General features: G+C 44.7%; 1 protein-coding gene across 7 annotated transcripts in view; it reads right to left on the reverse strand.

Annotated features, from left to right (window-relative positions):
- The window catches only part of FAT1 (FAT atypical cadherin 1), a 325,756-nt gene that overhangs the window by 72,591 nt on the left and 235,472 nt on the right, over positions 1 to 17,693 (reverse strand). For all 7 annotated transcript variants that reach the window (XR_010177511.1, XM_063920802.1, XM_063920806.1 and 4 more), the window contains 5 exons: positions 15,121 to 15,354; positions 12,410 to 12,799; positions 4,095 to 4,309; positions 2,791 to 2,928; positions 2,443 to 2,586 (listed from right to left, as the gene is read on the reverse strand). Coding sequence is in view for 6 of the 7 variants with exons in the window: in XM_063920802.1 (XP_063776872.1) it covers positions 2,443 to 2,586; positions 2,791 to 2,928; positions 4,095 to 4,309; positions 12,410 to 12,799; positions 15,121 to 15,354 (1,121 nt within the window). In the remaining variant the exon portion in view is untranslated. The remainder of the gene's footprint in view (positions 1 to 2,442; positions 2,587 to 2,790; positions 2,929 to 4,094; positions 4,310 to 12,409; positions 12,800 to 15,120; positions 15,355 to 17,693) is intronic.

Here is a 17,693-nt window from a genome sequence, read left to right on the forward strand (position 1 = left end):
ACACACCTCATTTATTTCCTCTGACTCAGGAAAAAATATTGGTAGTTTTTTCTCACCCCACATAATACCCTTCTTTGTGGTACTTGTAGTGTCAGAAAGGTTCAATGCCTCTTTCATTGCCGTGATCATGTAACGTGTGGCCCTACTGGACATTACGTTTGTCTCGTCACCGTCGACACTAGACTCAGTATCTGTGTCAGGGTCTGTGTCGACCCACTGAGGTAACGGGCGTTTTAGCGCCCCTGACGGTGTTTGAGACACCTGGACAGGCACTAATTGATTTGCCGGCTGTCTCATGTCGTCAACAGTTTTTTGCAAATTGCTGACATTATCACTTAATTGTTTAAATACAATCATCCAGTCAGGTGTCGACTCCCTAGGGGGTGACATCACCAACACAGGCAACTGCTCCGCCTCCACATCATTTTCCTCCTCATACATGTCGACACACGCGTACCGACACACAGCACACACACCGGGAATGCTCTGATAGAGGACAGGACCCCACTTAGCCCTTTGGAGAGACAGAGGGAGAGTCTGCCAGCACACACCCAGCGCTATATATATATATACAGGGATAACCTTATATAAGTGTTACTCCCTTATAGCTGCTGTTAATATATTTATTTGCTGCCAAACGTGCCCCCCCTTCTCTTTTTTACCCTGATTCTGAAGCAGGACTGCAGGGGAGAGTCAGGGAGCCGTCCTTCCAGCGGAGCTGTGAGGGAAAATGGCGCTTGTGTGCTGAGGAGATAGGCTCCGCCCCTTCACGACGTCCTTATCTCCCGCTTTTCTGTGTAAAATGGCAGGGGATTAAAATACATCCATATAGCCCAGGAGCTATATGTGATGTATTCTGTTTTGCCACCTAAGGTATTCTGTTATATTGCGTCTCAGGGCGCTCCCCCCCCAGCGCCCTGCACCCTCAGTGACCGGAGTGTGAAGTGTGCTGAGAGCAATGGCGCACAGCTGCGGTGCTGTGCGCTACCTTAGTCTGAAGACAGGATGTCTTCTGCCGCCGATTTCACCGGACCTCTTCGTCTCTTCTGGCTCTGTAAGGGGGACGGCGGCGCGGCTCCGGTGACCCATCCAGGCTGAACCTGTGATCGTCCCTCTGGAGCTAGTGTCCAGTAGCCTAAGAAACCCGATCCACTCTGCACTCAGGTGAGTCCGTTTCTTCTCCCCTTAGTCCCACGATGCAGTGAGCCTGTTGCCAGCAGGACTCACTGAAAATAAAAAAACCTAACTAAACTTTTATTCTAAGCAGCTCAGGAGAGCTACCTAGATTGCACCCTTCTCGGCCGGGCACAAAAATCTAACTGAGGCTTGGAGGAGGGTCATAGGGGGAGGAGCCAGTGCACACCACCTGATCCTTAAGCTTTTATTTTGTGCCCTGTCTCCTGCGGAGCCGCTATTCCCCATGGTCCTTACGGAGTCCCAGCATCCACTAGGACGTCAGAGAAAAAATGGTGTAACCCTAACAATTCAAAAGATCCTAAAAAGTTAGGCGGGCTATATCAATAAAAACTCTTTGACAAAGAACCTTACATGTGCACTAATAACAGGAATACACAGCAAAAGTTACTTTCAATTGTAAACAAAAACTATGCTAACTGTAAGCTGTGTTTATAAGGGAGTGACAGGTTTACCTTAAAGAGACTGGACTCTCTCCAGTCGATCACATGATCTACTGTCATCGGACACAATAAAACTAGAGCAACCAGTGTTGCTGAACGAATAGCAGTGCACAGAATTGTATAGGAGCATCACGTAACTGGATGTTCTACAATCAGGTAAGCCAGTCAATATCACCTGGCAGCTAAATGGTACAATCCCCCGTTGGTAGTTGACCCTAATAAATTCCTTTTAAATTGGAACATGAGAATCCATGGAAGCTAAAACTTGAGCTATACAACAAATGAAATTATTAGAGCTACTGGCCATATACATTTGTAAATAACAGGGTTCTGTTTCTACACCATATTTCTACTGGCAGATTAAATAATATGTCATCATGGTGGATTGCGTGCATTTTGGTTCTAACGGCCAGAGCATGTTTGTAAATCTCCGGACAAGACAGTAAGCTCCTGTGACAATGTGCTCTCCCCTCTATGTGCCATTAGTTACCGCCTCCCCAACCCTGAACAGCCCACTGTCCTAGGGCGGGGGTGGTAACATAGAGGGCCCCCATCTGGTGAAGGTGGGGATCGGTAGAGACGAGGTGGACAGGAGGAAATGGAAAAAAAAAAAACAGGAAACTTCTGGCACAGCAGCTAGAGGTAGATAACGCCCGACTGGATGCTTTACTAGAAATTGCTAATGCTTATCCCTAGTAATTGACTAATCAACAACTAATTAGCTAATATGAAACTCTTAGAAATATTTTTGCATTCATTGAAACGCAGAACATTGAAAGACATAATATCATAAGCTCACACTTGCCTGAATAATAATGCTGTAATTCCCTTTAGAGAACAAAGGAGGATTGTCATTCACGTCGGACACATCAATGTTGACGGTGGTAATGTTAAATCTGGGTGGAATGCCATTATCTTCTGCTTGAACAGTTAACGTGTAACCAGAAATCTATGGGATAAATATCGAAGGTATTATATGAGCGGCTATATAAAGCAGGCTTAATTACGTAGCATAAGGGGGAAAAGGAAGACACAAACTGCAGAAGTCATTTGGAAGCAATTACTTACACAATATTGAACGTTGCTGAAGTAATATTGTTTTGCAGATAATTGTCAGAGAGAAGAAAAACATTATGGGATGGCAGTGACTCACCTTCTCTCTATCTAAAAGTTTATTCACTTTAACTTCGCCTCTTACAGGATCTATGATAAAGGTATTCCCAAGATTGCCATCTGTAATTGAGTAGCGAATGTGGCTGTTCAAAGGTCCATCGGCATCATCTGTAACAACCTAGATAAAAGCATATTCTCATTTGGAGCACACACTGGTAGACAAGTGAACATTTTTCAAATAATTCTTCCTCATGCCCCAGTTTTCACTTATTAGAAGAGCTCCCGGCGGGATTATTTCAATGGTTTCTCTGTTACCTTCATACACTCAACCAACTGAACAGGAAAAAAAAAAAAGGGCCTGAAGGTACATAACACGATGTTGCACTATTGTTCTCACAGCACAATGTGACGCAGGTATGCATGGAATCCTGACACAGGGAGCTCAAGCTGGAATGTGGAACCTGAGGCAAAATAATCATGAATTTTTAAATAAATAATAATAATAATTATTATTATTATAAATGCTTAAATTTTACAAAATGCTAAAAAGTTCTCATTGCTATACTCATTTCTTTACAGGCCTAGTATCTCTGCCCCATTGCACTTAGAATATATTTCTGGCGCTTGGACTGTCCAATCTGGATATTTTTCCCTTATATACACAAGATACTGTCGATTGTAGAAACATAACCATGAACTAAATTGCAATATAAAAATAGCTAGTATTATTGACCCTTCGTTAGAAAGGGTTACAACTGTGCAGGGGTATGATACAACATCACGGCGTTCGGGGTGCTAACAGTCACATGTTCGACTCAGGCATCCCGAACTTGAGAATCCCGATACGTTTGGGGGTCAAGTAGGCTAACCCTTCCCTCCTCTACTCTAATCCTCCTTTGGTGACGGTTAGGGCTAAATCTAGAAGGGTGGCGGCGGCTACAGCTAAACCCCATCATGATACTTCGCTCATGAGACTGGCACCGGGACGCCAACAGCTGGCATCTCGAAGGTGTGTCAGGATTGCGGCGTCCGTCACGTTTTTCCTTTTCTCCTGTCTCCCACTGAGCCAGGCAGAGACTATATGGGTGAAATGTTTTAAACCTTGGAGAGATATAAAGTACCAACCAATCAGCTTCTGTCATTTTTCAAACACAACCTGTAAAATGGCAGGAGCTGATTGGTTGGTACGGTTCTGTTGCCTTTAACTACAGTATGAGTTGTTACAATCTAGATAGTAGGAATGGGTTAGAGAGGCTGGGGGTCTGAATGGGCATGGGAGAACCATCCACAGAGTTACAAAAAAAAATGAAAAGCACAAATTCAAGTAAACAGACAGGAAATTACCATTAAGACAGACTGTCCAGACACAGCATCTTCACCAACCACAGCATTGTACATGTTCTGGCTGAAAATTGGCGAGTTATCATTTACATCTGTTACATTTATGCTGATAGTGGCCACATCGCTGAGAGGCGGGGTCCCACCATCTGTGGCTTCTACTGTCAAATAATACTCCGCGGAGGTCTCATGGTCCAGGCTTTCAATTATGAATAGAACTCCTGTTAAAATGACAAAAACTAAAATATTACTGGGATTATCTTTGAAACAAACCTTACAGGGGGGTCAAATCTGACAAAAGCGGTTTCTTCCTGCCCAAAACAACCAATTCAAAAGATGAGAAAATAATTCTAGATATTTGTGGGCAGCACTCCTTGTAGCATAAATGTAACTTATCAATAGTATACCATGTGGATACTACTGCAGGATAGGAAGATGAGAAACAGTAACTCCTCAGGTAAGAGTTTTATAAACTGGAAACTAAACATTCATTTACAAACATAGGGGAGATGTACTAAGCATTTGAGAGAAATAAAGTAGAGAGATAAAGTACTAGCCAACCAGCTCGGTACTGCTATATTGCAGGCTGTGATTGAAAAATAGCAGAAGCAGGTTGGTAGGTAGTTTATCTCTCTCCACTTTATCTTTCTCCAAGGTTTACTATATCTGCCCCATAGAATTGTGGGCAGGGCTGAAATTAGGGCCTCACAGGCTTGGTGTTCAAGGGCCTAAGCTGAGAAGGGGAGGAGCTGTTACATTTGTGGGTGTGACCAGAGCCAGGTGGGTGTGTACATCTCCAACCACCATCAGCCCCAATGTTTCACTTACTAAATAAAAATTGCGAGGAAACTTGGCATACAATTTTAATACTTATGATTTATGGCCGACCATAGAGCTGGAGCTCTATGTAAGCAGCAGCAATATCAACTCGAACCACATCTAAATCAGGCCCAGTGTTCAACACTGAAAGCTGTTTGTACAATGCAAAAAGGAACCAAGTGCTTCTTTGTAGTGAGTCTAGTCTCCATTAATGTCACCATGTTGCTTCATATGGAGGGCTTTCTGGTATGCAGTCATGTTCTTTGGATCGATGAATCAGCCATCACATACAAGACATCACTTATAGAAGCAATCTAACGTAGACGAAACAGACACTGCTATTTCAGCCACTGATATTTCCATTTTTCATTAGGAGAGACATTTGAGTTTCCAATGACCCTTTAATGGTCTACCCTGGTTTAAAGAGAAATGAGTACAAAAACAGGGGAGCTGACAACTTATTAACTCTTTTTATCTGAAACAAATGATGGATACGGATATTACCCTGGAGACATGACTCTCGGGTTAAGATCTACTAACATGAGGCAGGGCACTTTTAAGTGGATTAAACTAACAAGACCCCCCCCCCCCCCCCCCCCGCAATGTAAGACAAGGCCAGATGAGCTGATATGTTTAGGAATTGAATCCAATGACAGTAGAACATTACATAAAGTGCAAAAAGGAAGAAAAATGTGTCCCCCATCAGCTTAGAAAAAAAAGCATTTAACTATAAGGTAATAAGTTATTCTCATTCATCTGTCTTCAGACAAGAACACATTACTCTGGAAATATCCCAAAGCTTTCATATAGGGTTGGAAAGTTTGCAGTGCACTGTACTTTAAGTGTCTTCCCTTAGAAGCTGCAACAGTATTCACTGGGTAAATTAAAAAAGACATTAAAGGATGAATGTTTCAGTCAATTTTATATTTCATTAGCAGAAAATATCTACTACCATGGCAGGCAAAATCTACACACTAATATCCTGGGCAATGAGAGGATAGAAAGCAACTAGTCCATCACTACAGAAGATTACACATTTGTCTATAGCAGACCTGGGCAAGGTACGGCCCTTTGGCAATCCCTGTCCGGCCCCTCTCCGCCCACAGGCTCCCTGCACCATGGATGCTCGGGTCCTGCAGGACGCGCTGTGAATCACAGTCCTGTGTGTGCCTCAGCCAATACTAAAATGCTATTGGCTGAGACGCGCACAGGACGAGTGACTCCCAGCACATCCTGATGGACACAATCGTTCCCCATTGCCCGCCTCCCCTGTCAGTCACCGCCAGCAGGTTCCCAAGGCGCCTCCTGATACATCCGTCGTCCTTCCTTGCCTGACAGCGCGCCGCTCAGTCCGCACCACAAGTACTGCTTGTGGAACTACAAGTCCCCGGTTCGACTGTCTCTTAATTTTCGCCTATAAATACCCAGCGCTGGATCTGGTGCACTTAAGACCTTCTTAATTAGGTTGGCGTCTTCCCCTTATTCCCGTATCCACCGTCAGGTAATGTGTGCAACTCAATTAAAAAGAAGGGGTGTGCACCACAGTGCATAAAACCACAAATTTATTAGGACAACCGCATACAATTAAGTATAGAATCACGTACTAACAGTGGCAGTATAAACCACTGCAAGTAACATCAGCATCATTGGTTCGGCCCTCCAACACAGTTCAGGTTTTTCATGTGGCCCCCTACAGAAATGAATTGCCCACCCCTGGTCTATAGGTATATTTACTATTGTACAGAACTCGGAGAATAGGAAAGCCTGCATGGCATGGGTAGCTCGGATTCCTGAAGGCAGAATAATACTGGTAATGTACGGCGTACTGCCGCTTCCCAAAAGAAATGAGGCAATAGCAGTACATAGCAATTACTTCTCTAACCCTGCAGAACGAGGCACTTGCCAGAGAAAGGGGCCTACTAAGGCTGTATAGGTAGATAATCAAAACTACATCCGAAGGCCCATACAAAGTGACTGACAAGCACCAATTACAAAGGGTCATAGACACATAGAAATTGACGGCAGATAAGAACCGCTTGGCCCATCTAGTCTGCTCACATTTAACCTCTTGAGAAATATAAACGTTTAAGAAGCTGACAGCCAGCGACTGCCTCAAATCTTCCTTTTGAGTTATAAGGGAATGGGAAGAGGTTGCATGGCACATATTACATGCAGCAAAGGATACCATGTCTGCAGAGACATAAGGTCTGTATAACAAGAGAGCATGTGTAGAATACAAAGTCTCTTTTCTCTGGTGCAATGTGTTACATAGCTGTATGATAGCAGCAGCCTGTCCGTGTATAAACAATATCTCATATGTAAGTAACAGACACTGGGGGAGATTTATCAAATGTTGGAGAGAGAAAAAGTATCAACCAATCAGCTTCTAAGTAGACTGTTAGGAGCTGACTGGTTGGTACTTTATCTCTCTCCAAGATTAGCTAAAACTTCCCCACTAACATGTAGCAGGTGGTGAGACTTTAATCTAAACTTATAGCTTTAACCCTTCATTGATGAATGGTATAGTAAATAGTGCACAACAAACTTGTGGGAAAACAGGAAAAATAAGAAGAGTGAACTACGCATCTTATTAATAGAAGGGATTCACTATGGGGACTACCCACACGCATTCAGAACCCAGCCAACCTGATCCCCATCTCCCCCGTCCCCTCCCTTCTCCTGTGCACTCTGGGATGCTAGATCAATCTGCAACAAGTTGCCAACTATCCACGACCTCTTCATCTCCCACTTTTTTTAACCTTCTCGCTATCACTGAAACCTGGCTCTCCTCCTCTGACACCACCTCCCCTGCTGCCCTCTCCTACGGAGGCCTCTCCTTCACCCATACGGTCAGACCTGATGGCCGCCAGGGTGGAGGCGTGGGCATTCTGCTCTCCCCTAACTGCAACTTTTGTGTCATCCCTCCTGAGCCCTCCCTCACCTTCTCCACCTTTGAGGTCCACACTATCCGCCTCTTCTACCCCATTCACCTCCATGTGGCAGTGATCTACCGCCCCCCTGGCCGCTGTTCACCTTTCCTTGACAACTTTGCTGCCTGGCTTCCCCACTTTCTCTCCTCCGACCTCCCCGCTATCATCCTCGGTGACTTTAACATCTCTATCGACATCACTAATGCAGCTTCCTCTAACCTTCTTGCACTTCCCACCTCCTTTGGACTTTCTCAATGGTCCTCCACCCCTACTCACAATCTTGGCCACTCCCTCGACCTTGTCTTCACCCACCGATGTGATCTCTCTGATTTCTCTAACTCTTCCTTCCCTCTCTTTGACCACCATCTGCTTTCTTTCACCCTCTCATCTTCCCCTCTCCGCTCCACACCCAGACCTACCATCACCAGATGCAATCTCGGGTCCCTCAACCCCGCTATCCTGTCCTCCCTCGAGACCTTCCTCTCTCCTCTTTCCACTATGACTTGTCCCAACCACGCAGCCTCCTTCTATAACTCTTCCCTTACTGCTGCTCTTGACTCTGTGGCCCCCCTCTCCTCTGTCCTCCTCTGCCGGTCCAAACCCCAACCCTGGCACACCAAACTTACACGATTTCTACAAAAATGTTAACGCTCTACAGTACGCTCCTGGAGGAGATCCCACTCTCTGGCGGACTTTCTCCATTTCAAGTTTATCCTCTCCTCCTATAGTTTTGCTCTTTCTCTCGCCAAGCAATCCTTTTTCCAAACACTCATCTCTTCTCAGTCCTCCAGTCCACGCCGACTCTTTGAAACTTTCAACACTCTCCTTCGCCCCCCTCCTCCTGACCTCCCCTCTTCCCTCGCTGCCACTGACTTTGCCTCCTTCTTCATCTTCAAAATTGAGGATATTCAAAATTACATCGCCTCCCGTCACCCCTCTGCTGCCCCCCTGCTCCCACCATCCCTCCCGTCCATCTATCCCACCCTGTCCTGCTTCCGTCCCACCTCAGACAAGGAAGTCCACTTCCTCATCTTATCCTCCCCCCCCCCCTTCACAACCTGCCCCTTGGACCCCCTCCCCTCCCATCTTCTCCGCTCCCTCCCCCCCACTGCCTGCTCCCACCTTGCTCACCTCTTTAAACTATCGCTCTCTGGCATCTTTCCCTCACCATTCAAACATGCTCTGGTATCCTCTATTCTCAAAAAAGCCAACCTCTACCCTTCATCACTCACTAGCTACCGCCCCATCTCTCTTCTCCCTTTCGCTTCCAAACTATTTGAACGACTGGTCTACAGCCGTCTCACAAGCTACCTCTCTGACCACTCCATCCTTGATCCACTACAATCTGGCTTTCGCCCACTCCACTCCACCGAGACTGCCCTGGTGAAAGTCACCAGTGACCTGCTTTCGGCCAAATCCAAGGGCCACTTCTCTTTGCTCATCCTTCTGGACCTCTCTGCTGCCTTCGACACCGTGGATCACCCTCTCCTCCTCCGCACACTCCAAAACGTTGGCCTCTCTAGCACAGTCCTTGACTGGTTTACCTCATACCTCACTAACCGCTCCTTCTCTGTGTCTGCCTCCGAAACCACCTCACACCTATCCATCCTTCCTGTTGGTGTCCCTCAGGGTTCTGTCTTAGGCCCCCTTCTGTTCTCCCTGTACACCTCTTCCCTGGGTGCACTCATTAACTCCTTTGGCCTTCAATACCACCTCTATGCTGATGACACACAACTCTACCTCTCCTCTCCTGATCTTTCCCCCTCTGTCTTCTCTCAGGTCTCCAGCTGCCTCTCTGCCATCTCCTCCTGGATGTCTGAGTGCTCTCTGAAGCTCAACATGGACAAAACTGAACTTATTATCTTTCCCCCAGCCAGAGCAACACCCCCTACAAATATCTCTATCACTGTTGACAACACTATCATCTCCCCCGTTCCCCAACTCCGCTGCCTGGGCATCACTCTTGACTCCTCCCTCTCCTTTGCACCCTACATCCAAGCCCTGGCGCAATCTTGTCGGTTCCAGCTATGCAACATTGCTTGCATCAGGCCATTTCTCTCCCAGAGAGCAACTAAACTTATCATCCACTCACTGGTCTTCTCACGACTCGACTACTGCAATGTGCTCCTAACTGGCCTCACATGCTCCCACATCGCTCCCCTCCAATCTGTCCTCAACTCCGCAGCTAGGCTCATCTTCCTCTCCCGCCGCTCCACTTCTGCCACTCCCCTTCAACAAAATCTACACTGGCTCCCATTTCCCTCTTCAAACTCCTCACCCTCACATACAAGGCCATCTCCAATTCCACTGCTCCCTACATCTCCAACCTCCTCTCCCTTCATACTCCCTCCCGCCCACTACGGTCGGCTGATGACCGCGCCTCTCCTCTGCCTTGGTTTCTGCTTCCCATGCACGAGTTCAGGATTTTGCCCGTGCTGCACCCCTTCAGTGGCATCCGCTCCCCCGATCCATTAGACTCTCCCCGACCTTGCAAAGCTTCAAACGGGCACTGAAAACCCACCTATTTATCAAAGCGTACCTCTCCAATGCATAACCTAGTCCTTAGGCTGCTCCTCCATCCCCCTGCCCCATGCCTTGGACATCTCTCGTTTGCTCGCATACCACCATCAGGCTTCTACCTGCTTGGTTGCACCTCATGTCATCTGTCTGTCGCCCCTCCCCACTAGATTGTTAGCTCTTCAGAGCAGGGCCCTCTTTCCTCTTGTCTAAGCCCTCTTCTCGACACATTTCACTCAGCAACCATCTTTACCTGCTTTTTCTCCTACTGGTAAATGGCTCCTCTCTATCTACGGCCACCAGCCCCAAGTAGTACAATGATTACTCCCTCGCTACTTACATCTTAGCTGTATTATGTTTCGAGAATTGTGGTGTTCTTTGTTACCTGCACTCCATTTTTGTTATTTATTTACTGTTATGCTAAGTTTTGTCTCCCTGTACTGTCCTTTGTACGGCGCTGCAAAACACTTGTGGCGTCCTATAAATAAAATATAATAATAATAATGTATTGAATCTTAGAGAGAGATCGTGTGTAGAAGTTTTGCTCATAGGAACAACCAGCTCCTAATTGTAATTTTTCTAACACAGCCTGTAAAATGACAGGGTGATAGTCAATTGATTTTTTTTTCACGTTAATCATGCCCAGACAGGCCAGGGTTTAGCCGCGTAAAATGGTTAAACCGAACCAAAGTGCTGGGTGCGACGCAAAAAGTGCCGTTTGGATGCCCAAACGGGTCACTTTTCACATATTTCAACTTGCCAACACTGAAAGCTGAAATGCGTCTGCCCGCGGCTCATCGCGCATGAATGGAGCAATAATTAAATTGCTCCGTTGGGCACAATCTGGTGCCGGCCACAGGGAGATACAATTGAATTCCCCCTTTAGAATCCAATTGGTTGGGAGGAGGAGGGCTATAATTAAGGTGCACTGCCGTCTAACTATCCTTATACTTGGGAGAACCAGGTAAATGCAAACCAGAATAATTTTCTTAGATTTAGTCAAGCTCCCTAAAGAAACTAACCACAGACAGCACTTGCCTTGTGGCTCCCCTACCGTAGGAAGTGGTACCCCACGTTTGTCACACCACACCATGCTGCTTATCCTAGCTGGTGGGATGTGGATACAGCATTCTCTACTCCGGAGACTGGAAGTTTGGTGCTTGGCTGTAAATTCATAGCCAAGTACCATTCTCCTAGTGTAAGACCGACATGGTGGAACAGCTGACAGCAGCGGCACATGTAAACTGTGAAACCATATTTGGTCCCACTTGTAACTGACGTCCTATCTGTCTTACAGGTTTTTTCTGAACTCAAAAGCATGACAATTTTAATGTACTGTTACAACAGCACACCGTAACATCTAATTTTACTAAAACCCACACACTTGTTAGGACGTTAACTCTTTAGCCAGCCTATAATGACATTCATAATGAAGACTATGGGAGGGGGGTATTCAATTAGTGCTGTTTTTTCGACCAGTTGAAAAAAACTGCACTTTTCGCTTGTTTTAAGGTCAAATTTACTTTCGACCTATTCAATGCCTGTGAAATTTATTGGTTGAAAAATTCTGGCTGGTGAAAACTACGTGTATCGGTGAATTTGCCACGATACGCGTGTTTTGGCAAATTTTCGTCCGGTTTTGCCCATTTTTGGAGCAATTTTCACCTATGCCAATTCGATTAAAAAAAAAAGTGAAACGGCATGGTTCAAAATGGATTAAAAAATGGACGAAAACGCCCGCAATTGAATACCCTGTGTCGAATTAGTGCTGTTTTTTCGACCAGTCAAAAAATGCCACTTAATTGAATACCCCCCTATGCAGCCAACCAATCAGCTATTAACTTATCTGTCTAAAGCACACTAGATAACAAAAGCTATTTACGATGCTTTAGAGTCAATTTGTTCTTAAATGAAATGTAAGGAAGAGCTGGTGTTTCACACTCAGATGAATGTACAATGTGAGCTTCCAGGGGATTACACTTATTTGATCAAATGTGTAGAAGTTCACATTAATTATTTGCAGCTTGCGATAAAAAACAAACAGAACAAAATTACCTGTCACTGGATTTATACTGAACTTTCCATGCTCATTGCCACTGATAATTTGGTATGAAATTTCTGCATTGGCTTCAATATCTCTGCTGGTGGCATACACCTGGAGAACTTCTGTTCCGACAGCCACATCTTCTGCCAAAGTTGAACCATATTCCCTATGTTCAAAGACTGGTGGATTATCATTAATGTCCAAAACTGACACCGCAACCTTTGCAACGGAGGAGAGTTTCCGAGGCAACCCTTGGTCAGTAGCTTTGACAGTTAGGGTGTATACGGCTTGCAGCTCCCGGTCTAGAGGTCTTTCCAAACTAATTATTCCAGACAACTCATCAATGGAGAATTGACCTTCTGCCGAGTGGATTAATGAATACTGCACCTTATGATTAAGGCCTGCAATAAAAACATGCATTGAAACACAATAAAAAAATGTTTTAGCTATTTGGCAATACATATTATATGACGTTAATTTAACCCATAAGTCAATGAAGCTCTTTTGACATATATGCAGTCTACCAAAGTCCTTTATCGCTCCTGAGCCATAATGATTATTCCCATTTTGTAAATCAGACATTATTTGACTTGCATCATTAGTAATCTACTTAGTTAGTAAATATATTTGTACTACTTTGTTCGACAATGTAATTAAATATGTTTAATAAAAAGAACAACTTGCGCTTCTGCTTTCACATGTACCAGCTGAGGGCCTGAGTCTGAAGTGGGAGAAAAAGCAAAAAAGAGCAAGTAACTGAGCCCTGCAGGTGGGGCAGATGTAAATGTGCAGAGATAATTAGATATGAGAAGGGTGTGTCCCAATCCAAATCTAAATTGCAGAGTAAATAAAGAGGTCTACTATATGTGGGCGATATGTGGGCTACATGCAAAATCAGCTATAATTTACCCTGCATGCAAAAAATGTATGTATTTGCACCCCTTGAATTGCAGCATGGTTTGTCCAGGTGAACAGTTACATGCTCTTTTTTAATTTACTCCCAACTCAGAATTAGGCCCTAAGTGTGCGCAAGTCTTTCGCATGCCAATGGTTGTTGCTAGATTACAACACTTAATGGGGGTAATTCAGATCTGATTGCTGCTGAGCGTTTTCGCACAGCGTGCGATCAGATCTGAACTGCGCATGCGTGTGAGCCTCAATGCGCCGGCGAGTCGCACAACAGCACCGGACATCGTTGCCTAGCGACGGGATGGTACATAAAATCCGAACGCATGGGCGTTCGCAAGAAGATTGACAGGAAGAGGCAGTTTGTGGTTGTCAACTGACTGTTTTACAGGAGTGTCCGGAAAAACGCAGGTGGGACCAGGCGTTTTCAGGGAGGGTGTCTGACGTCAGCTCCGGCCCCGATCAGCAGGAAACAATCGCAGCGGCTGAGTAAGTCCTGGGCTGTGCAGAGACTGCACAAACTGATGTTTGTGCAGCTCTGCTACAAAAGCGAACGCACACTTGCACAGCACTTTACCCCTCCCCCTGTAGGCGGCGACTATCTGATCGCAGGGCAACAAAAAACGCAGCCCAGCGATCAGATCTGAATTACCCCCAATATCATATGCAGTTCTGGTGCTAGAGTGTTTGGCTCTCCCCTGTAAATGATACATTTGCGCACTCCCATACATAAAAAAGGGACAGCATGCTCCCCAAAAAGAAGTGTGTTCTCACAAGGGAGGAGCATGGCCACACAATAGTACCCCCAATTCACATTATGCAACACAGTAGCACAATCTTATTCACATTACACCACACATAGTGTTCCTAATTCATATTACACCACAGTTTTGCCTCTTATACACGTTACATCACACAGTATTGCTCCTTATACATGTTATGCTACACAGTAGTATCCCTTATACACAATGCCTATAGTAGTATCCCTTACACACAACTCCCACAGTAGTGGCACCACACACAATGCCCACAGTAGTAGTGCCCCTTACACAACGCCAACAGTAGAAGTGCCACACATAATGCTCACAGTAGTAGTGGCACACATAACCCCCACAGTAGTAGTGCCACACATAATGCCCACAGCAGTAGTGCCCCTTACACATAGTACCCACAGTAGTGGTGTCTCTTACACATTATGCCCACAGTAGTAGTGCCCCACAGAGTAAGGGTCAGCACAGTGGTAGCACAGAAATGACAGTGGGACCCTCATTACTGGGCCTCCCCGTGATATCTACAGCTTTAGCTGGTAGATGTATATGGGGAAGAAGGTGTATTTTTCTTGTTGCTTAGCATAATCTGCAAAGCTTTCACTGCTTGCTGGTGCTGGTCTACATCTCCTTATACAGTCATTCAAACTAAACAGAAGCGTCACTGGGGTTACTAACAACAGGAGCAGGGACCCAGAGCACTCCCCAAAAAAGGGGATGTGGCCTCATGGGATGGGTTGGCCTTGTGGGCTGACAACGTTTTCATCACTCCAGGGGTGTGCTCAGCATTCCCGGAGATGCTTGGCTCCACCCAGAGACTAGACTGCACGCACAGTGTACACTGACGGCTCCTACTCTGTGACAGGAGCCAAGTACTACACGTAATGTTACAATGTAGAGCCCGGCTTCATGTCACTGGGGTGGCATTTTGGTGTCACCCTCTGCGCTGCCCACATACCCCAGTGTCCCCAAAGTTCTGGAGACATAAAGGGCAATCTGTCTATTAGTAGATATATACAAAACAAAGAATACATGTTATAAGTAAATACCTGCATCAGCATCCATGGCCTGGACTCTTGCGAGTGGGGTTTTTGGTTCAGTGTTTTCAAATACAGTAACAGTATAAGGATCTGCAGAAAACTCGGGGGCATTGTCATTCACATCTTCCAATGTCAACTCCACAGTAGCTTCACAGAAATGACCGCCTCCATCTGTCGCCTTCACTATGAGGTGGTAGAGCTCCTGGATCTCGCGGTCAAGCGGTGAGGAGGTCATCAATTCCCCTAGGTGACAGAAAAACAAAACAAAGTTTTGAAAGAAGACTCAAACTTTCTATACAAGTTTTGAAATTGATGAAGGGAAAAGGACAATTTAAGGAAACACGTGTCTTCATTTGTGCCGTAAAGCATAATAGTTCAATGTAATCCCCTTACTTAAAAGCATGGCAACAATTAATAAGACACTATGGGGTAAATTTACTAAGATGGGAGTTCTATTTAAGATGGGATGTTGCCCATAGAAACCAATCAGATTGTACTTCTCATTTATGTAGCACCTTCTAGAAGATAATACCTGGAATCTCATTGGTTGCTATGGGCAACATCCAATCTTAAATAGGACTCCCATCTTAGTAACTTTACCCCTATTAGTCCAATAAAATCTTACTTTTGCTCTTATATCTATAAAATAGAGCTTGGTGAGCTATGCCATCCTGCATTAAATGGACACATACCCCATATCTGATCAATATACTACAGCAAAAGCACCCTGTCCTTAAATAATAATCTTATTAGACTTTGCTTTGTCCAAAGCGCCTTCCCTTTAAAAACAGAAAAGTCTGCAGCACAAATCTATTCCACTGAAATACGGAAAAACATTAAAACTTTTAATGTTTCAATATATTTCAATTTATGCAGCAAGAGACGGAACTAGACGCTATTCAAAATGACAGCAGTGAATTATTCAGGTAAAATGTTATTAATTTTCTTATTTTTCCATAACAGTGACTATGCACAAGGGGCCTCGTTTTAGAGTTAGCGGTAAACATCCAGCTAGAAGTTACAACATTGCACCTTGGTAAAACACCGATGATCTGCATGGAGTGGAAAATGTAAAATGTGTTAGGTCTAAACCACAATGCAAAATAATTAAGCTACCCAGTTAATTTTTGCTAAATGCATAAGCAGTCCGTGATTTTCTGGTATGAAAAATAAATAAACTACAATGGAAGTGCACCTCTTTCATTGCAATTTGGTTTGTTTAGGCGCAGAAGGCCATCCTTTAACTGAATTTACTTGTCTATTCATTCAGTACATTAGTATCCAACTCACTCAGAGTAGAAGAGGTAGATACTTATACAACAGAATAATTCAACCTTGCTCCGTTGCGGGAAGAGCTGATCCAAAGATCTTCGTAGCAGTGAAACTGACTTGGCAGTACTCGTGTGCACGAATTAACCGGGGTTCATTCATACTTTAGAATGTAAGCTCTCACGAGCAGGGCCCTCTTCCCTCATGTGCTTATCCTTTCTTACTTTAATAATCTTCAACTGCACCAAATCCATCAGTCTTCTGCCACCTGATACTTATTCCAGTGTCATCTGCTGATGTAACTATGTTTACTTACCCTGTACTTGTCCTATACTGTCATCAACTGTAAGTTGCTGTTTTCCGGTTTGATTATTCATGTACTCTGTAATTGGGCGCTGCGGAACCCTTGTGGCGCCATATAAATAAAGGATAATAATAATAATAATAATAATAATATGCAGGAAGAGCCGGCATCCAGTGGAGTGAGACAAACAGGGGAGGAAGGATCCAGAAGGATCCCTTTTTTTCGCAACTCAGACCTCCTTCCTATAGGAAGAAGCAGGCATCCGGGATTCCGCGTGATTTGAGGATGGCATGCTCAGTATTTTGAGTTTGATGAACTGCAGTCCCCCATTCAACAGTAATGGGACAATGGGCCAGGTGCGGACTTTAAGGTAAGCAGGAGATATCCATGCTAACTATTGCATTACCTTTATAATTAATGACAATTTCTACAGAAACAGGTGAAAATGTTACCTTTCACCTACAGTACTAAGGGATAATTAATCAACCCCTAAATCAGAGAGTAATCTGTATCATATAACCAAATTAAGAACTGTGAGGCAGATGTATTAAGCCTGGAGAAGAGATAAAGAAGTGATAAACCAGAGATAAGTGCAAGGTGATAACGCACCAGCCAATCAGCTCCTAGCTGTCATTTTTCTAATCCGTAATGATTGGCTGGTGCGTTATAACCTTGCGCTTATCACTGGTTTATCACTCCTTTATCCCTTCTCCAGGTTAATACATCTGTCCCTGTGTCTCATATCTACATAAGTACTTTAGTATAAGTGAGTAACTTTGAACATCTCTGCCGCTGGTACCATATACTTCAATCATTTTATACCTGATGTTACCCACTCTGCTGGATGCGCAATGACCAGTTATTTATATAGCGCACACATATATATAGTGCACACATATTCTGCAGAGCTTTATAGAAAATATTTGGCCATTCATATCAGTCCCTGCCCCAGTGGAGCTTACACTCTATATTCCCTACCACATGTACATGCAAACTCATTCACGCTAGG

Source organism: Pseudophryne corroboree, chromosome 1 (genome assembly GCF_028390025.1).
Source record: "Pseudophryne corroboree isolate aPseCor3 chromosome 1, aPseCor3.hap2, whole genome shotgun sequence".
Taxonomy (NCBI): Eukaryota; Metazoa; Chordata; class Amphibia; order Anura; family Myobatrachidae; genus Pseudophryne; species Pseudophryne corroboree.